The sequence below is a fragment of the Neophocaena asiaeorientalis genome, unplaced genomic scaffold (genome assembly GCF_003031525.2).
Source record: "Neophocaena asiaeorientalis asiaeorientalis breed wild unplaced genomic scaffold, Neophocaena_asiaeorientalis_V1.1 scaffold147, whole genome shotgun sequence".
NCBI classification, from domain to species: Eukaryota; Metazoa; Chordata; class Mammalia; order Artiodactyla; family Phocoenidae; genus Neophocaena; species Neophocaena asiaeorientalis.
Window position 1 is genome coordinate 1,547,741 of NW_020173758.1, and position 21,844 is coordinate 1,569,584.

The 21,844-nt window shown below is 37.9% G+C and overlaps 1 protein-coding gene across 4 annotated transcripts in view; it reads left to right on the forward strand.

Annotated features, from left to right (window-relative positions):
• Positions 1 to 20,227, forward strand: part of TLCD4 (TLC domain containing 4) — an 87,758-nt gene extending 67,531 nt beyond the window's left edge. For all 4 annotated transcript variants that reach the window (XM_024751296.1, XM_024751297.1, XM_024751295.1 and 1 more), the window contains exons 6-7: positions 4,870 to 4,943; positions 19,658 to 20,227. In XM_024751296.1, the coding sequence (XP_024607064.1) occupies positions 4,870 to 4,943; positions 19,658 to 19,976 (393 nt within the window). In that variant the 3' untranslated portion in view covers positions 19,977 to 20,227. The remainder of the gene's footprint in view (positions 1 to 4,869; positions 4,944 to 19,657) is intronic.
• Positions 20,228 to 21,844: the final 1,617 nt, after the last annotated feature.

Genomic DNA, 21,844 nt, shown 5'->3' on the forward strand with positions numbered 1-21,844 from the left:
GTCACTGTTTCCTGCATCCCATATGTCTTGGTTTACTGACACGTGCTGCAGCATATCCTCAAATAATTGTCTAAGAAAGAGGGTAAAGGAGGTTTACTCTCTAAGTCTTCAGCAAGTTCTGAAAATGTTTTTATTTTCAGGCCATTTGGTTCTATCATTATCTCTGTTGATGGCATATGGATATATAATCATATTTAATCAATTCCCTATTGTGTGTTTGTTCTCAGTTTCACTATTGTGTACAACTTGAGGAAACATTCTTATGTTTTCATATTTGTGCCTATACATAATTATTTTCAAAGACTAATTTTGTAGGATTTCTGGGCAAGTGGTATGTACATTTTTAAGGGTAGTGACATGTTCTACTAAAATTCTCTTCAGGAAGGTTACCCTGTCCCCTCAAAAAGATGTATGTGCGTATGTGATTTAACTGGTTAACGTGTAGGATTATTATGTGTAAATGGTTCTTTTCATCAAGAGATTCATTGGTTTTTGTTGTTGGATCTGTTTGTTTTTGTTTTATGAATACTGGCAGTTCATAGGGCTCAGAAACTTTGAAGAGGGTGGGCCAGAATTTTCTGAGCAAATTGGAAACGGTATCCGGAAAGAAGATAGACATGTACTTGGACAGTCATTAAATATTTGAAGGGTTGTCATATGAAAAAGAGATTTTGGCTAGCCAGGATCAGGAGTAGGACTGGCAGGTGGACGTCAAAGAGGGTACAGTAGGGCTTCCCTGGTGGCGCAGTGGTTGAGAGTCCGCCTGCTGATGCAGGGGACGCGGGTTCGTGCCCTGGTCCGGGAGGATCCCACATGCCGCGGAGCGGCTGGGCCCGTGAGCCATGGCCACTGAGCCTGCGCATCCAGAGCCTGTGCTCCGCAACGAGAGAGGCCACAACAGTGAGAGGCCCGCGTACCGCAAAAAAAATAAAAAATAAAAAGAGGGTACAGTGTAGTTCTGGAACTTTTGGAAAGCTGCTTTAGGAGATGCTACTCTACTCACCATGGAGTTGTCCACGCTGGTGGGCAACCTGGAAGAGCTTTTGTAGAAGGGATTTAAAATATCTGTGGGCAATTGAAATAGGCAATCTTCAGAGGCCATTTTAACTCTACCATGCTGTGATGGTCATGAGCATAAACTTGTGGTGAAGAATTAAGTTTGGGTTGGGTGCAGTATAGTTGTGCAAAGTGAGGTAAAAGGTTGATATAACCTATTGGGTAAATAAAACAGGTGAGTCTTCTCTTAGAAGTATTTATTTTCCCTTTCCACCTGGATTTTTTTCTGCAGCAATTAGAAAGTAACGTTAACTCCTTTTGGAGGAGTGATTATCAATATGATTCATCTTTTATAGTAAAGTAGCAGTAGTGAACCTACATTTAGTCCTTACTAATGGTGATGGTGATCTGTCTTTCTTATCATCCATTCATCATCATTATTTCAGGTGTGGCCCTTAGTCCTGTGTAGTCATCCAAGGCTCAGGGATCAGTGACTAGAGGTGGAGGCTTCTGTCTAGGAAAGAAGGAATAGGTCCTTTTAGGACTTGTTCAAACTTATTTAATCTTCTTTATAGCTATAGTAAGAAAAATTACCTGGTTCAATTTCACTTTTAACTTAATTTTTTTTAGAGTGCCTTTTCTGTTTTAGTATTTTTCCTGTTTGCCATTAGTGTGCATTTTGTCTTTTTAAATTAAAAAAAAATCTATTTATTTATTTACTTTTGGCTGCATTGGGTCTTCCTTGCTGCACATGGGCTTCACATTGTGGTGGCTTCTTTTGTTGCCGAGCACGGGCTCTAGGCGTGCGGGCTTCAGTAGTTCTGGCTCACGGGCTCTAGAGCACAGGCTCAGTAGTTGTGGTGCACAGGCTTAGTTGCTCCACGGCATATGGGATCTTCCCAGACCAGGGCTCGAACTCGTGTCTCCTGCATTGGCAGGCGGATTCTTAACCACTGTGCCGCCAGGGAAGCCCCTGCATTTTGTCTTATTCTTACATCAATTCTGTCATAAAGATGGTATTCTGCCTGTTTTACAAATGGAGAAACTGAGGTTTTGGTCAGCTTTGCCCAAGGTCACTTAGGAGAGCTAGGGTTCAAATCCTGGCCTGCACACCCCAGGTCCATGATCATTCATTAACTATCCCTGACTCCCCAAACTTAATTGCTTAATTATAATGAATTGTCCAAATAGAATATCTGCAGCGAAACAGATATTTATGGACTGGTTCTCCAAAACTGATGATCATTGAAGAGGCCACGAGGAGCTAGAAAAGGATGAACTCTCGGAACCTGCATTGCTTGATGTTATGTGCAGATTGTGACAAAAACTCATACAGTGAAATAATGGCTCATTTTTTGGAAATAAAACTGCTTCACAACTCAAAAATGGGGGCTTCCCCTGTGGCGCAGTGGTTGAGAATCCACCTGCCAATGCAGGAGACACAGGTTTGAGCCCTGGTCCAGGAAGATCCCACATGCTGTGGAGCAACTAAGCCCATGTGCCACAACTACTGAGCCTGTGCTCTAGAGCCTGCAAGCCACAACTACTGAGCCCATGTGCCACAACTACTGAAGCCTGCGTGCCTAGAGCCCATGCTCTGCAACAAGAGAAGCCACTGCAACGAGATATGCCCACGTGCCACAACGAAGCGTAGCCCCCGCTCGCCGCAACTAGAGAAAGCCCGCGCGCAGCAATGAAGACCCGATGCAGCAAAAAAAATTAAATAAATAAAATAAATTAATTAAAAAAACAAAACAAAACACAAAAATGTTACCAGAAAATTCTAGCTACTTAAATAGTACTTTTTTTTTAAACTAAAATTGTAACTTATTGGAATCCATCTAGGGTACTCTAGAGTGTCTTAAAATGATAGATATTTTAGAAATAGATGGCATGTACGATGAATTTATACATACAAATGACCTTACAAACAGCTGATCTACCAGAACAAGCCTGTAGATACAAAGTGGATAGATACTCTTAGAGAGCTGGAAACTTAATTCTTATAATTCTAAAAGCCTGCTATTGCTAGTAAGTAAAATTTTATGTATTTTATGCTTAAACACCTTTGTTGAGAAAATACTTAGCTTGAGATCATCATACTGGACTGATAACAGTAATGTGGGCCTCTAAGAGCAGAGTTACAAGTGAAAGTGAATTTTACATTTAACTGTAGTTGTTTCACTTCTGCAAAAAAATAAGGCTATCCTAAAGGCCGCAGGCATTTCAGAAAAGTATTATTGGAAAAGGAAATAAGGAGTAAAAATATCCTACTGTGTCATGGATAGAAAGATATCATTATTATTTTTTTATTAAATACAGGTAATAACTGTTTAGTCCTATTGTATTTACATTCTCCTTTTTAAAAGTCTTACATTTATGCTTCTCAAAGACATAAAAAAAAATAATGTAACCTACTACGTTTAAATATCTAACAAAGAAAAGTAAAAGGCCAGAAAGAAACATTATAAAAATATTATATTTTTCCACAATTTTATTTGTTTAGTCCCACTATTAATTACTAATTGCCACCATTAACTGGTCCTGTTGTTTAAATAAATGCATTTATTGTAACAGAAAAGTAAATAGTACAGAATAATATGTAAATTCAAATTTACACGTATTTCTGTGTTAAAGTGATAACGCACGTGCGTAGTTATTTCCCGTGTATTGTCATGTGGCTTTGGACTACTGTGGCTGTGTCTGGTTGACTCTGAAATGTTGAGCATCCTCCTCTCCCACCACCTCTGTGTACAGTGCTCGTCTTGGCCACTGTCTTTGTCTCTCTGCTGTCCTCCTCTTCTTCCTCATCACCCATTTCAGTTTCACTAAGGACAGTGAGTTTGAGATTATAAAAAGTTTTAGATTCATTTTGGAAAGCTAACTCTTGCAGTCCAGCTCTCAGTTTTTAATCCCTAAAATAATTGACATAGAGAAGAACTGAGAATCTTCAAATAAAAAGTCCATTCAATATTATTTTTTTCATTATTGCTTTATATTTTTCCCATTTGGAAGGCAGTGTGGTATAAACAGTAGGAAAAGTATTTCTGAAGTTCTGGTATATCTGATGTTTTGAGGGCAGGTTCTTTTGGTGTGTAATCACGATTTAATTGGAAGTGCTAGAATGACTCCATTTACCTAGTAACACTTAAAATTACGTAAAATTTTTGGAATGTATACTTTCGGTTTTCTTTCTAATGCTTATGTACTATACTTTTCCGATTATTAGTGGAAAGTACTAGGCATTATGTTTCTAAATTCAGAAAGGTCCCCAAAGTGTGTGTTTTAGCTATAGTATCTTCTGATTGACAGATACATTTTTCAGGTCAAATATGACAGATATGGTTTAACATGTGTTGTTATGTTTGACAAATGTGTATCTGCTCACAGGCTTATATATTGTGACTTAGGAAGTGAAATACACTCTTGAGATTTTTTGCTCCTAATGGATATTAAACTACGTTCCTATTTGATACTTAATTGTTATAAAAGTTCTCAACTTCCTAAATTCACACTACTTTAATCATTATTTCTGCGGTAATTTGAGAATGCTGTTACTAATGGCTGTGTGCAGAATTCATTAGTTTAGCGTGAGACAACTGCTTGAAATCTGTTTTTCTAAGTGAATATGGTATACGTAAGTGAACATAAGTATACAATACGTTGTCTTTAAAAAATGCTATAGAATTCTAATGACATTTCTAAGTTTTCACGGAGAAGAAAATCCGTTTAGCAGACTTGGTTTGTGTTTATATTGATCATTATTTTATGCTGAGAAGCTATTGAATGTTTCTTCGATGTTTGGAAATTTTGATAAGAATGTTTTCCCTGCCATTATGTTTTTGACATTATGTTTTATGTTTTATCACCCAGAGGGATGGAGTGCTGGGATACATTGGGAATTTTCGCCTGCTTGCAGAACTTTCCAGCCCTTTTGTGAATCAGCGGTAGGTAACTGATGTCATTAATTATTTTAAACTTGGGCTGTTTGGTTTGGGGAAATTTTCCCCCAAGATCCTAAATATAAAAATGAGAGTATGGGCTTCCCTGGTGGCACAGTGGTTGAGAGTCCGCCTGCTGATGCAGGAGACACGGGTTCGTGCCCCGGTCCGGGAAGATCCCACATGCCGCGGGGCGGCTGGGCCCGTGAGCCATGGCCGCCGAGCCTGCGCATCTGGAGCCTGTGCTCCACCACGGGAGAGGCCACAACAGTGAGAGGCCCGAATGAATTATCACCATTGTACAAACGAGGAAACTGAGCCTTGGAAAGGTTAGGGAATCTTATCCAAGATTCCCGAGCTAGAAGGTGGTGGTCCTGGCTCTTGAACCCAGCTCTCTTTGTGGTATGATGATACTTTGTTTTACTGGACTTATCTTGGGTCCAGTTAATATTCCTGACACCAACTTCCTCCTGTTCCCAAATTCTGACACCAACATTATCTTAGTCCCTCTTTTAAAATAATCTTTTCATTTTAGATTTGCAGGAAAGTTACAAAGATAGCACAGAAACTCCCATATACCCTTCACCTAGTTTCCCCTATTAATATCTTACATTATCATGGAACATTTGTCAAAGCTAAGAAACCAGCATCGATACTTTACTATTAAGTGAACTTCAGACTTTGTTGGATTTCGGGAGTTTTTCCATTAGTATCTTCTTTTTGTTCTTCGGTTCAGTCTAGGCTGCCATATTGCATTTAGTTGTCACGCCTCCCCAGTCTCCCCTCGTCTGTAACAGATTCTTAGTCTTTCCTTGTTTTTCATGACCCTGACAGTGTTAAGGGATACTGTCCAGTTATTCTGTAGAATGTCCTGCAGTCTGGAGTTGCCTGTTTTTCTCATAACTGGACGGAGGTTATAGGTTTTCGGAAGGAATCCTGTAGAGGTGAAGTGCCCTTCTCATCACATATCAGGGGCTACATGATATCCATGTGACATCACTGGGGATGTGAACTTTCATCATGTGGTTGAGGTGGTGTTTGCCAGGTTTCTCCACTGTGAAGTTTTTCCTTTTCTTTACTCTCTTTGAAAGCAAGGCATGAAGTATAGCCCACTCTCAAAGGGGGTGGGGGGAGAGAAATTAAGCTCCACCTCCTGGAGGGAGGTAGTTGCTCATTTTTGACAATGGGTCTATTATTATCCTTTATTACCCTTGTCTTGTCATTTGACAGGGTCTGCTGACATTTTTTCTGTGAAATGTTTAGCTGCTCCTTTCCTTCCACATCCATGGTCCCAGTTTAGGGCCTTCGGGATCTCCATGGTTGATTACTGCGATAGCTTTCCAACTGACTTCCTAATTCGAATTCCACATTCACCCACTCCTCAGTCCTTTCCTCACAGTGCTACCAAAGTCATCTTTCTTGTGTTCCACTTTCAGTACCTTACTTTCTTACTAAACACTGCATCCTCTTTAGATTCTTCTCTGAACTTTCAAAGCTCTCTGTGATGTGCGCCATGTCTCCAGCCTTATTTCTTACCACTCATTAGAGTTAGTTTTGCACCCTTGCTGTCTCACACACCTGTGGATTTTTATCACTTTTCTTCCTTTATTCCCATCCTCTATTTTCCCTCCATCTTCGAAAAATTTACCTATCTTTCAAGTCTTAGGTCAAAATCCCAAACCCAGGGAAGGCTCCCACAATTACATGTAGCCTTTTGTAACTTAGTACAGAGATAACCCAGAGAATTGGGAGTCAAATCAGACTCATGTGAGTTAGGGAGCTTACCCTGTATCAATCCTTACTAATAATCTCAAGAATACAAGTAATCACGAGATACTGGCAAAGCAAGGAGATGTTCAGGACCATCAGCATGGCTCCCTGGGTGTTTTTTGCACTGGGCATTCTCTGGAATGAGGTTACCTATGAGGTCTCTAAGTGATATGTATAGTTCATATTGCTGACATGGAAGGAGCTCTCTTGGTTATGAAGCCATCTCCATTTAATACTCAGATAGTTACATAGCTTATATAACTTTCCTGGGACAGGGGTCAGACCCCATAAATCCATACATTCTAGGTTCATTTATCATAAGCAATACTAGACTAGGTATATCCTAAAAGCATTCCATAGATGAAGACTCTCCTACTACAAACACCATTAGTATGCTTACCAAGCAATTACCCTCATCACCCTTTTTTCTTGCCAAAGGTGGAAGGGATGGTCCTTCCACCTCCAAACAGGAGAGATTAGATTACAGATCTGCTGCTTTCCCAGGTACTTATGTACTGTTTTATATTGCTTGCTGGTGTTTCATATGTTATAATTTTATTTCTTCAAGAAGATACTAAGTTCCTTAGGCTTGGCCGTTTAAAATATTTTAAATAAGAGTTCTTTTGCAATTTTTAAAGACTCCGATGATGTGAAAATATAGAGAGCAAAGAGAATGTTCTCTGAAGGCAGAAGACCTGGATTTAAATTCAAGCTCCCCCACTTACCATTGTGCGTGAGTGGAAGATTATTTAATCTTCCTGAGCCTCAGTTTTCTTACCTGTAAAACAGGGATAATGATACCTATAGGCCTTACAGTTTATTGTGAAGATTCTATGTGGTTATATGTTATGTTTACATATGTGTGTAAAGCAGCTGGCATAGTGCTTGTCATTCAGTACATATGCAGTAAGTGTTAAATGTAGTGTACATTCAATATGCTAAAATTTACTCAGCACTAGAAATGGCATAGTTTATGTTTGCTTTATCTACTTTGCAGTATCTTTTTTGTTCTTTAACCCATCAAAATTAGGTTTCCTCGTCTGTCGTTTTGCTGGAACGATTTCATTAGAGGTACCATTGACTTCCAGATGCAAAATCCAGTGAACTCTCTTCGGTGCCTATCTTATTGTATCTCTCTGAGGACTGCCACCTCCTTCTTGTAATGCCATAACTCCCCTTGCTTTCGTGACCCTGCACTCACCTGGTTCTTGTAGTTCTCTGACCATCGCCTCCCAGTCTTCTTTGTCGGAGACAGTTCCTTAGATGCTGGTGTTCCCCAGGGCTCTCTTCTGGGCCCACCGATCTTCTCTGTGCTTCTCCCTGAGTGGGTTGTGCTTTCAGGGTTTCAGCTATTACCCATTTGCTCAATGTGGTGTAATGGACTATGCATGAATTTTAGAATCATATAAGCTCAAGCTGCAATTTAACCTTGCCGCTTACTTGCTCTGACCTTGGCTAAGTTACGTAACATTCCTGTACTACAGTTGCTTTCTCTATAAAAAGAGCATATTTAATATTACCTACTTCTTTGTATTATAGTCAAGTGTTTTCTCCTCCCAGGTGGCACATCAGAATCAACATGTCTAAAATAGAATGCAACATATTTCCCTCTGTATTCTCTTACATGCTCCTGTTCAGCATGTGGCCTGGCCGTTCTCTTGGTTAACTCTGCTCAACATGTGGGAATCATCTCTGCTGTCAGTGCCCTAGTTCATCATCTCTTGCCTGGGCTCCTGCATCAGCCTCTAACCCTGTACTGTCCAGTAGAGTAGCCACAAGCCACATGTGACTATTTACATTTAATTTAATTCAATTTAAATAAAATTAAGAATTTAATTCCTCAGTCTAACTGGTAACATTTCCAGTGCTTCCTAGCCCCATGTGTCTACTGAATTGGGTAGAACATCTATAGACCATTTCATTATTGCAGAAAGTTCTTTTGGACAGAAAAGAACTATTCTAGACTGGGGTTGGCAAACCAAGGCTTGAAGGCCAAACCTGCTGCCTGTTTCTACAAATAAAGCTTTATTGGGGCACAGCCATGCATATTTGTTTACCACGACTGCTTTCACACAATAACAGAGTGGATTAGTTGCCACAGAGATGGTAGAGCTTCCAAAACCCCTTACTTTGTGTTACTCTCTGGCTCTTTATGGAAGAAGTTTGCTAATCCCTGCTCTAGGCAGTCTGCCTGCCTCCAGTCCTATTCCCCTTTCATCCTCTCCTGTATTATTATCTTCCACGGCGATCTCCCTAAAACACAAAAATGAACACGCAGCCTCCTGGTTAGATCCTCTCAGTGGCACCTGCTGCTTCCAGTGTACAATATGGGCTCTGTAATGTGATGCAGAAAGCTCTCCAAGTAGAGCTATCTTCTCTCTTTCTGCCATATTCCTCCTCAGAAATCGCCTCTCACCCCAACTTGTCCCTGTGCTAGAAAGGCCTCCTGGCTCCTTGCTCATCCTTCATGACTCAGCCCAAGGGTCATTTCCATCATGAAACCCCACCTCTTCCAGGCTGGGCTGGGTGTCTCTCACCCATGCTTCCATAATAGTGACACACAGTTATACCATTATGATTAATAAATTATTGTAAAGTTCTCTTTCTCTTTTTCCTGTTTCTTATTTATCTCTGCGTTTCATTAGGTTGGTTGAACTTTGCATGGTTCAGCATCCACACACTGTCTGGCACATAGTAGCCATTTCATTGCTTTTGAATGAATGAGTCCCAAGAGGTGATCAGTTAAGCTTTAGCAATGTCTGTCTCTTGAAGATGATTCAGATTTGAGATTTTGAAGCAGGAGAAAATTAACCTTGACACTTAAAGGAACTTAGATTTGTTTCTGTTTGAAGCTCTTTTTGAAAAACCATAATATTAGAGAGTTTAACTTATTCTTTAATTTTGTAGTAAAAAGCTATGCTATACCTTTATTTAAAAGCTTCGAGTCTTTTGTAAATTAAGAAATTGAGAAATGGGGTTGGAATATGAGCAAGAAATGGTATAATGGAACAGCAAGGAGATTATGACAAAATTTAGCACAGCTACTTAAGTACTGTTAGAGTTTTCCATAGTTTAATTGTTTTCTTTACTTTGTGATATTTTTATGTTCTCTCTATTTTAGAGCTTTGTATAATTTAAGAAGACACATGGGATGCATGTGGTGGGGTACAAAGGTTAGACACCTGGGCTTCAGTTAATTTTCAGCTGCTGAGTTATACCCGTGCCTCAGGTTTCTTTTTGTAAAAAGTAATTTAATGGTGGTAACTTCTTTTTTGCCTAAATGCCCTTAACTGTTATGAGGACATATTTTTGAATTGCTGTTAAGGTTAAATACCTTATAAAAACTTGTACCTATGTTCCTTAATATGTTCCTTCAGTATTTATTGAATACCTTCCCAGTACCTAAATGTTCCAGTCGCTGCCTCAGGGAGCTTCACTAGAGTGTCTGGTGTCGTGTCTATGTTTGAGAAAATAGGACTTAATAATACAAAATAATGAGCTAGTAAAATAAGACATTGTGTGAAAAAGGGCAAGAAGAAAAGTGCTGTTATTAATGGCTTAAAACAGCCATTCTCAGACTTGTTGATCTCATAAATTATTGAGGACCTCAATGAACTCTTACTTCCTATAGGCTGATAGCTATGGATATTTACCAGATTGGAAATTAAAACTGAAACATTTACAAATATTTATTAGGTCATTTACTATTAACAATAATATTTCATGTTAATGTAATTTTTGTGAAAAATAAACTACATTGCCAAAATGAAAAATTTTTCATGGGAACGGTGTTGTACATTTTTTGCAAAACTTTTTAATGTCTAGCATGATAGAATTCAGCTGGATTCTCAGGTTTGTTTCTGTTTTCAGTCTGTTGTGAAATGTTATTTTGGTTGAAGCATACAAAAAAATCTAACTCTCAGGGTTAACAGTGTAGTAGGTAAAGGAGTATTTTAGTAGCCTTTTCAAATAATTGTTGATATCCTGCTTTAATACTATACCAAAATATACCAAGAGGTAGTTTCTTAAAGATTAGTTAAATGTGGAATCTGAAACCATATCAGTGGACTTTTGATACACTGTTATATTCAAATCCATTGGTCTGTCTTGTACTTTGAATCTTTTATTCATACCTAATTTTGTGTCATCATGCCTTGGTCATTTAGAAAATATTGGTTCACTGAGTTATGTAGGTCTTATGATAAATGCTGATACATTTATTAGATAATATTTTTTTAAAAACCCATTACTGACCTCATCAGAAAAGTTTTTAACTCTTCAGAGGCTATCCAAGAGTTTTTCTTCCAGACAACTGTGCTTTGTGCGTACTTCCCATTTTATCACAGAATATTAAAAAGACATGTACTCAAAATACATGATTTAATATAATTAATCATTCTTACTGCTTCATCCAGGTCATTCTTAAGTGAAACTTCTCCACTCAACCCCTCTTTTTTTGTTTTTAACTGCAAATATGTGGCATAGATTACAATGGCGACTAGTACCATTTTGTACCACTGCTATGATTTGTGCTAAGATGCCAATGGTCTTATCCATCAGTACTTTACACCATCAGAATAGAAGTCAGCACAATGAGAAAGGCAGATAATATTTTAGTATCATTATGAAAATAGTTTTCCCTTGTAGACTCCCTCAAAAGTCTCAGGGGCCCATGAATCACGTTTTGAGACCTATTATTGATTGATGTTTGTCATGCAAGGCTTCAAAGAGAAATTGGGACACATTCTTAAATGTTTTAGGATTTTTTTAAAGAAGTGGATGGGAAAGGGAGAAGGGAGAAAGGCGTGAACATAAGGTTTTGAAAAGTGGAATAAACATGCCATGTGAAAGAGAAACTTCATAGACTTGTAGGATCAAAGAGTATGTCTTAGGAGGATAGTGGATAGAGAGGGTGTTGAATGCCAGGGAAAGCTGATTGAACTTGACCAGTGGACAGTGAGAATGTATTCTAGTGGAGAAAGACATTCTGAAAATAACACTGAGTAATTCTAGTTTTGGGTATTTGTGGGATAGATGGTAAGATGAAAAGCAAAAGCTTGGGTTAGAAGGTTAGCATACAGCTCTTAGTTGTGTGAATGACTGGTGTAATTTCATTAGTCCAGGAAATAAATAGGAGCCCAAATTAGGCTGTCATGATAGAGTAGATATGATGGAATAAAGGTTTTTGAGGGTAGAAAAAGTGAAACTGGTAATAAGAAATTAGAGATAGAGAAAAAAAGACAAGTTTAAGATATTTTCTACATTGGACTTAGAAGAATGAAAAAAGATGAGGATTAGGAAGAATAGGCGGGAAGATGATGAGTTTGCTTTGGAGATGCTGCATTAGAGGACAAACAGAGCATCTGAGTGGAAATGTAGTAAGAGGTAGAGAGGCATTTTGAAATGATCAGATAGAGGTTACATTTGAAGCCATGAGAAAAGATGGTGTTTAAAAGGTGTAAAGTTGAATGTCTAGAATTGAGAAGTAAGAGAAGGAAGAGTAGATACAATAAAGGAAAAGTTTACAAGTAGAAGGGGAGCCAGAATAACATTGGGATGGAGGACAACTTTTCTAAAATTAAGTTTTTGAACTCCTAAATTTCCAGAGTTAATATTTATTAAATACAGTGTTCACATGCCTGAAAGAATTACATTTGCAACCAAGATAAAACCCAGGGGTCAGCCCAATACCCAGTCTCCACGTAGAGTCCCAGCAACGGTACATGTAAATCCTTATTGGAGTTTTTCCAAGGATGTCAACAAAGGTCCAGTTTGTTACAGCAGCACTTCTTAAAAGTCTCTTCATTCCTCTTGAACTCACAGTATCTCCTGGACCCTGTAGCTTTCCCAAAAGCTCACACTTCTGACTCTCAACTCCTAAAAGTCACCAAACCGGTACCATATAGGGGGATGGATCCTTTGCTCCCATCCTCTTTTTTTTCTTTCTTTCTCTACCTGAAAGTAGCCCTCTCTCCTCTTTCCAAATGTGAATTATACCTGCTAATGCCTTGAGTTTACACTGCATGTGCTTAGTACCTAACTCTGCACAATCAACTCCCAGGGGACTTAATCAAAAGCTCCAAGTCCCTTTAGAAAAGCTGGAGGAGGAAGAAGTGCTAAATGACCAAAGACAGAGTTTTCTCTATGGGGTTGGGGAGGATTACACACACATACAATCAAGTATGCCTAAAACCCAACATGCGTAAAACCAATACCCTACTCTTTGCCTAACCTCCCTTTCCTCCATGACCACCACCACAGAAAGCTTCCAGTATGAATCAGTGGGATCACCATTGACTTAGTCATCCAAGTCAGAAACCTGGAGTCACCCTAGACTGTTCCTAGTCTGGAAGCAAGCCCGATCCATATTATCTCCTAATATTCTTCCTAATCCTTCCCCGACTCATTCCACTCCACCTGCTGTCATTATAATTTTTGGTCCTCAGTGTCTTTTCTTCTTTACCCATCTAAGTAATAACTGTGGATGGTGGTGAAAAACAGTGTTTTCCCTCTCTCCTTCCATCCCACCTGCATGTCTTCTTGCTTTCTTCTGCTCCTCTCCCTCTCGGCATCAACACATATATTCCCAAACTGTTAGCCTTTATTTGTTGGAATGAAAGGGTGTTCTCATTAGGTAAGAAGAGGTAGATTCCAATAAAATAAGTGGTCCTTCTGACACGAGAGAGAAAGATAAGGACAATTATATAAATATTATTTCAACTTGAATTAATATGTGAGTTCTTTCCTTTGAAAGAGACTGGCTTAAAGATCAGGCACCAGTCACATGGGAAAATTGGCTGAAGATAAATGCAGTGATTGTACAGTAAAGCCAAAGCATAAGTTCTTAAAGTCTAGATTTTTAGATAATCACCTTTCCAGACAACGAAAAATTTGGAAAATGCATAAAGTGCCGGAGAACAGGAAGTAGTCTAGGCTAAATGTAATGTAGGACTTGTGGCATCGAAGAGAAAAGGCTAGAAATGTAGAGTTAAGGGAGACCAGTTGGGTTATTGCGGTCATCTAGGTAAGAGACACCGAGGACCAAAAATTATAATGGCAGAAGGTGGAATGGAATGAGCCGGGGAAGGATTAGGAAGAATCTTAGGAGATAAAATGGATCGGGCTTGGTTCCAGACTAGGAATAAAATGGATCGGGCTTGGTTCCAGACTAGGAACAGACTAGGGTGACTCCAGGTTTCTGACTTGGATGACTAAGGCAATGGTGATCCCACTGATTCATAATGGGAGTTTTCTGTGGTGGTGGTCATGGATGTTAGGCGAAGAGTGGGGTATTGTTTTTATGCATGTTGGGTTTTAGGCATATTTGGGAATTGGTGATTTGTCAGGTGAGGATGCTCAGCAATAAATGAGAAATATGAAACTACAAGTAGAACTTAAGAGAGGACTTGAAACCAGAGATTTCTGTCAGGGTGTTCGAGCCTTTGTGGAGGAAGAATTTTTCCTCTATTCATCAAGGTTCTTTGGTGGGTCTAATAATCAGTTTGACATAAGGCAGATTAACAGAAGAAAAACATTTAATTACATATATGTGAGGGTCCCACAGGACAATGAGACCCAAGGACAAGCCGGGCAGTAGAGGCTCATAAGCTGTCTTGAGCTAAGGAGTGGGATAGGGGCTGCACGTAGGAGGGTGATTCATAGGACATAAGAAGAGCAGATGTTTGGTAATTACATGTTTGTCCTGCCATACAGATAGATCATTCAGATAAAAAGTTATCTCTTGGTGTAATAGCTCTCTTTGTGGGCCAGGACACCTATCTAAATTGTTTCAGGTAATTCAGGGAGAGGTAGGAGTTTTTCTTGAGTCTGCTGGGTCTTAGTTGCTTTCAGCTCAAAATATTCTGCATGCCAAAGTGGCACATTTGGGGAAGCTTGTTCTGAACCCCTTTAAGCCCTTGAGAATGTATAAAATGGCCTTGGTAGAGCATATGGAAGGGAGTGTGCCTGGGAAGCACAAATATTTAAGGGACAGGCAGAGGAAACGGAGACTGAAAAAGTATAGGTAGGGAATCAAGAGAAAACAGTATTAGGAGAGGAGAAAGCAAGTATGATGGTTGGCAGTGTCGTATGCTATAGAAAGGTCACCTGGGATGGAGGCTGAGATGAATCCACTGTCTTGGTTATGGGGATGCCACTGGTGACCAATTTCTTTTGTAGGGGAATGCAATCGTATTGTACTGGGTTGTGAAGTATAGCCAGAATGTCTGTGAATACACCGTTGACTTCTCTTTTTAAGAGTTTAATAGGGAAGAAAAACAGAAGGAGAGATTTTTTGGATTAGAAAGGGTCGGGCATGTCGGTAAGAGAGAAGAAAGTATCAATCTATACATGGGGAACTGGATGGAGCAAGGGAAAGGGGATAATTGCTGGCCTAAAGTCACAGAGCATGGGTACAGAAGCAATTGGCCTTGGAGAGGGCAAGAGAAACCTCTTCATCTGAATATAGAGAAAAAGGTGCTTGAAAAGAAGATTTGAGGCCTTGGGGTCAGAGTTTGAGGAATTCATTTGATGGACCCAAATACCTTAGTAGTAGAAGAGGCCAGTTCCTCTGATGGGATTGAGAAGTAGAAGTGAATAAGGAAGGGAAGTGACTTGATTTGTGAGACAGAGGTTGGGGAGCAATTCTATGGAAAATGTGGAGTTAAGTAAAAGGAATGCCAAGCAAATTTGAGAATTCAGTTGAAATTCAGAGCTCTTTAAGTTACATTTGTGCTATTTATGTTAATATCAATATTATTGAGTAATAATAGCTATTAATTGAGCTCCTAGTACAGGGGAGTTCTTATGTGTCAAAACAGCTTCATGGTATAAGGGAGGTGCTATCATTATCCCCATTTTGTAGGGATCAAACTGAGACATAGAGGTCAATAACAGAGAGGTAAGACCACACAGCAGCTAAGTGGCAGAAGCAGGTTTGAACCTGGGCCTTCTGACTGCAGAATACAGTACCCACCTTCCCTCTATACTCTGCCTAAGGAAAGCTGGCCTGATGAGAAGCTGGGGATAGGCAGCGTGAGTGTGATGGATGAAGGGGCAAGAGAACTGAGGGTGCCGATGTGTGTTCTGAAGGTAACTGAGTTCAGGTAGGTAGGAAAGGAAGTGAATCAAAGGCTGGTAGTGAGGGATCTGGGAGTGGAGGTCAAAAAAGAGATTTAGATGGAATTGGGTAAAGAGAAATATGGGGTACTACGAGTTGTGCTTAGAAGGGGATGGGTTATTTGAGGTATAGCATTTCTGATTAAACCCAAGACCACCATGTAGTCTAAGAAAGGAATGGCTGAGGGTCAGAGGGGAAATCTTTAGAGTAGAGAAGTCTGGAGGATAGGAGATCTGGATAGAGCAAAAGATGTTGACTTTACTTCTTTAGTGACATTTTTCCTATTTGTGATATTATTTTATTAATTTGAGCATTACTCTCTAAATAGTTTGTTTTTAACTGCGTTGAATAATTTAGCCCTTCTCTTTTCACCCTACACATACTTATAAATTGTAATACCCGTCTTATCCTACAAATTATTTCTCTTTGATATTTTAATATCTCTGAAAAATATTTTAAGGTTTTTTTAACAGTTAATTTTTAGTTTCTGAAGTTGAGCAATTTCTAGCTTAGTCATGACTAATTCTGTCAAATTGAATATTAAGATACATGGATACATTTTACTACATTTACAACTTAACCTCTAAAATATAATGAGGTAACATTAGGCAAGATAGTTTTTTTTGAGGAGGAAAAAGTAGAATACAGCAAATACCAAATTTTTTTAAAATAAGCTTTTTACTTAAGAATAATTTTAGACTTCTAGAAAAGTTTCAAGGATGATTCAAAGGGTTCCCATATACCCCACACTCAGATTCTCCTATTGTTAATATTTACATTTGTATGGTACATTTGTCATAATTAATGAACAAATATTGATACATTATTATTAACTAAAGGCCATAGTATTTTCAGATTTCCTCAGTTTTTACCTAATGTCCTTTTTCTGCCCCAGGATCCCATCCGGGATACTACACTGGATTTAGTTGTCACGTCTCAGACTCCTGGTTGTGACAGTTTTTCAGACTTCCGTTGTTTTTGATGGCCTTGTCGGTTTTGAGGAGTCCTGGTCATCTGTTTTGTAGAATATTTCTCAATTTGGGTTTGTCTGATGTTTTTCTCATGATTCGACTGAGGATATGGGGTTTTTGGAGGAAGACCACAGAAGTAAAGTGCCCTTCTCATCACATTATATCAGGACTACATGCATAAACATGGATTGTCACTGTTGTTTACCTTGTTCACCTGGCTGAGGTAGGGTTTGTAAGAGTTCTCAATTTTAAAGTTAACTGTTTCCACCCCACCTGCCTTCTATACTGAACTCTAACGAAGTCCCCCCTTGAAGAGTGGGGAGTTATGCTTCACCTCTTTGAGGGTGCGATATCTACATAACTTATTTGCAGTTATTCTGTACAGGATATTTACCTTTTCTCCCCTGTTCATTCACTCATTCATTCATATATATTACCATGGCTTCATGGATATTTATTTTATACTTTGAGTTTGAGTCCAACACTACATTACTTATTTTGTTCAAATTGTTACAACTTTTGCCATTGGGGAGCTCTTTCAGTTGTCTTCTGTGTCCCTTTGACATAACTTCATCATCTGTTTTGGAGCACTTCTTTATTTTCTGATACTAAAAAAATACTCTATATTTATATTGTGTATTCTCTGTCCCAGTGCTAGAATCAGCCATTTCTCAAGTAGTCTTGTTTTCTTTTATTGGACAATGGTATTAGAAACCACAATATGGGCCCTGGGTGTGCTCATTGCTACTGGGGCATCATTGTTTCTATGCCCTCCCAGCTGACAACTTGGAAATGTACTAACCTGTGTATACACACATATCTATAATTATTTCTATATATGTCCATCTGTATATATGTATTAAACTAAGCATGAGTTTATACTGAAGTTTCCAGCTCTAATCCAGTATCATATGGATCAATCTAATCTTTTGCACTCATTATCTGTAACCTTCCACTCCCACGATGAGAAATCTGGTTCCCACTTCACCATCAGACAAATTTACTTATTTGTTAAATACCAGTATACATGTATAATGGTTTCAGAATTGTTAACCTCTTCCCCCATGAGATAACAATTTTACCAGCTAGAGCAAAGTGCCTATGTACAGTTTCTTTTGTCTTTAGTCTTACAGTCTTAATTCATTTTCAAAGTTACTTAGGTCACCTGTTTTTACCCCACTCCCTCCAGTGAGGTTATGTCATGTATTTGGAACGCAGTTAGATTCTTTTGTCACAGGTTACATACTGCCTGGCATGCCCCAACCTCCTATTGATTTTTTTTAAATTTGCATACACTCTTCATCTGTTCTGTGGGTTTTGACAAATGCATAATGTCATATATCCCCCACTACAGTATCATACAAAATTGTTTCACTACCCTAAAATATTGCCTGTGTTTCACCTATTCTACCCTCTCCTGCTCTCCCTGAACCTCTGGCAGCCGCTGATCTGTTTTTTTGTCTTTATAGTTTTGCTTTTTCCAGAATGTCACATAAATGGAATCATACAGTAGATAGCATTTTTCAGATTGGCTTCTTTGGTTTATCAATATGCATTTAAGATTCACCCATGGTGTTACATGAATTGATAGTTTGTTCTTTTTTATCGCTGAATAGCATTTAATTGTATGTACATACCACAATTTACTTATCCATTCACGTACTACATTGTGAATAACATTATGAAGCAACCTATAACATTTTGGTTGCTTCCAGTTTTGGGCAATTATGAATATGGCTGGTGTAAACACTTGCATGCAGGTTTTAGTGTGGACATATATTTTTAAATCAATTGAAAAAATACCTAGAAGTGTGATTGTTGGATTGTGTGCTATGAATATGTTTAGCATTATAACTGCACTGCTGTCTTTTGAAGTGGCTTTACCATTTTGCATTCCCACCAACAATGAATGAGTGTTCCTATTGTTCCACATCTTTGCCAGCAATTGGTATTGTCAGATTTTCGGATTGTAGTCATTCTGATAGATATGTAGAAGCATGTCATTGTTTTAATTTACATTTTTCTAATGACAAATGATTTTTAATATCTTTTTATATGCTTCTTTTCCTTTTGTTTATCTTCTCTGATGAGGTGTTTAAGATCTTTTGCCCATGTTTTAATTAGGTTGTTTCTTTATTGCTGAGCTTTAAGAGTTCTTTATATATTTTGGATATAAGTACTTTATCATATATGTACTCAGTAAACAATCTCTCCCTGTGTTTGGATGTCTTTTCATTTTCTTTTGACAGTGCCTCTCACAGAGCAAGTTTTTAATTTTAGCGAAGTCCAACTTATATTTTTTTCTATGGATCGTGCTTTTGGTATTATATCTAAAATCCTATCATCAAACCCAAGATCATGCAGATTTTTTCCTGTTTTTTTTCTAGAAGTTTCACAGTTTTGCATTTTACTTTTAAGTCTGTGGTCCATTTCAAGGTAATTTTTGTGTAAGATGTGAGGTCTCTGCCTAGGTTTATTTTTCTGCATATGGATGTCTAATTGTTCCAGCACTGTTTGTTAAAAAGTGTTTTTTCTCCATTGAATTATCTTTACACCATTACCAAAAGTAAGTTGAGTATATTTGTGTGGGTCTGTCTGTGGGCTCTGTATTCTGTTCCTTTGGCCTGTCTGTCTGTTCTTTTACCAATGCCGTGCTGTCTTGATTATTGTAGCTTTATAGTAGGTCTTGAAAGTGAATCTATCAGCTTTATTCTTTTTCAGTATTATGTTGACCATTCTAGGCCCTTTGTCTTGCCATATAAATCTTAGGGGTTGTTCTGAATTTTAAAAATGAAAAACTAGAAATTGTTAATCCTCAGAGATGCAGAATAAATGTGATGTTTCTTTAATTTTTTTCCCAGGTGGTTCTTTGAGGCTCTGAAGTATCCTAAGTTTTCCAAGGCTAATGTCATCAATGGAATACTCATGACTGTGGTGTTCTTCATAGTGCGGATTGCCTCAATACCTCCTTTTTATGGCTACATTTACTCTGTGTTAGGAACGGAAGCCTACCTGAGGCTTGGATTTTTAATTCAGTGTTCCTGGATCTCTACTTGTGTTGTTTTGGATGTAATGAATGTCATGTGGATGATCAAAATTTCAAAGGGGTGCATCAAAGTCATCTCTCTCATAAGACAAGAGAAAGCCAAAAAGAGTCTTCAGAATGGAAAACTTGACTAAAAGTGGGCTATTGACAAGCATACTTCATGATTACCCACATTATATCTTCTGATAGGTTGAATTCTTGGCATGTTCTTGTGCTTCTTTATTAATTATACTTGTTATTCTCGGTTTCAATGTCCTTTTTTTCCTAACCGTTAGAAAAGAGAAACTAAAATTTAGTTTTTATCTGAAGATTTATTTTCTGATATTCTTCGGCATTATAAGCATGGATAAAATCTTAAAGGTTTAAATAAAAATGTATAAATATGGTGGTGAATCTTTTTAGAAACCTGTTAACCAGCATTGGTATTTTTCTCTGTGAAAACATGACTATGCTAATTTGGTGCACTTGGTTTTACGTCACCGATTTTGCTGAAAGAATGGGAACTGCTTTTAAATCTGTAGATAGCTCTCCACATTTTGTTGTATTGCAGTCATTTCTTACTATGGCTGTCAATACCTGTGTAGTGTTTAATTTCCAAATTGTTGAAATGTCCTTTTTCTTAGGCTATTAGAAGTGATGTCTTTTTCATTTAGATATGCTGTCATCTACTAATAATGAAGTATTTTGCTTATTTGGGGAACCTTTAGTTAAATTATGGAAAATATTTCTTGCGTTTTCAGACTTTTCTGACATCACTTTATTATTTCTACTTTTAACATTTTTTCAAATTATTGCTTTTTTCTTTTGTAGTAAAGCTTAAGACCAATCTAATAGAGCTCCTTAAGAGATGAATTCTTCCTTCTAAAACATGCATGTTCTAGATGACTATTTGGGCTAATAGGAGGAATCATTAAGAAAGAAGCTTTAACACTGCTGTCTCTATCTGCGTCCCTTGCACTTTTTCTATGAAAAATAGATTATTTCTATTTGCAAAACCTCCCCTGAGTTCAGAACCCAACATCATTAGCACCAAAATCTTATGCAGTATGTATTTAGCATGCTCCTAAGGTAGGCCTCTTCTTGATGAGACCAAGACTACAAAAAAAAAATCGGTATTCATATTTTACTCACAATTTACACCCATGCTTTTGCTTAACCAGCACTTTGAGTGCTTTGAATTTGTGTCTTTCCTAAAGGATAGGAAAACAATAGATAATTTAATCCAAGCATTCTGATTATCAATATTATTGCTTTATCTGAGGATAAATGACTGGTGACTTATTTTTTCTGTTTGTGTGTGTGGGTATGTTTGTGTTTGCTTTGGTCCTTACAACCCAAATATAGAATTATACAGTTAGCTATTATTGCCTTTATTTATTTTTCTCAAGTACTTTAATGATCATTCTTACCTAAGGAAAAAAATTAATCAGCGGTAAATACTAGAATTTAGTTGAACCCAAACCAGAAGATCTAATTCATTCGGTTTCTCAGTTTGAAGGAGAATGTGTGACTTACATGTTATGAGGATGAAGGGAGGCTAGCTGGATATTTCAGGACTTCTGATTTGATGTGATTTGATTGATTTGGCTGTCCCATGCAGATGGGGCCTGATACATTGTAGAACATTGGAAGAAGGTAATTGAGATCTCGGTCAGTAACTAAATGAAAAATTGAAATTGATTGGCTTATACCAGGTACACTTATTTTTGAAAGACTTAATTAAAGTAATATAAAATATAGGTATTTGTTTTTAAATCTGCTAATATTACATTGATAATTTGTTACTAAATTGAGTGCCTTCTACACATAGGCACTTAAACATGTATTGGTTGTTTAGCAGGGGTAGGAAGGCACGTGGTTTTATCTTGTTCTTTTCTTGCTCTTTTGTGAGAAAAATGGCTTTTTAAAAGGAAAACATTTATATTAGAAAACTATTTTGGAAATTCATTCCTTTAGGAAGAAACAAAACTTGAAATAAATATTTTTGACTTTGGATATTTCT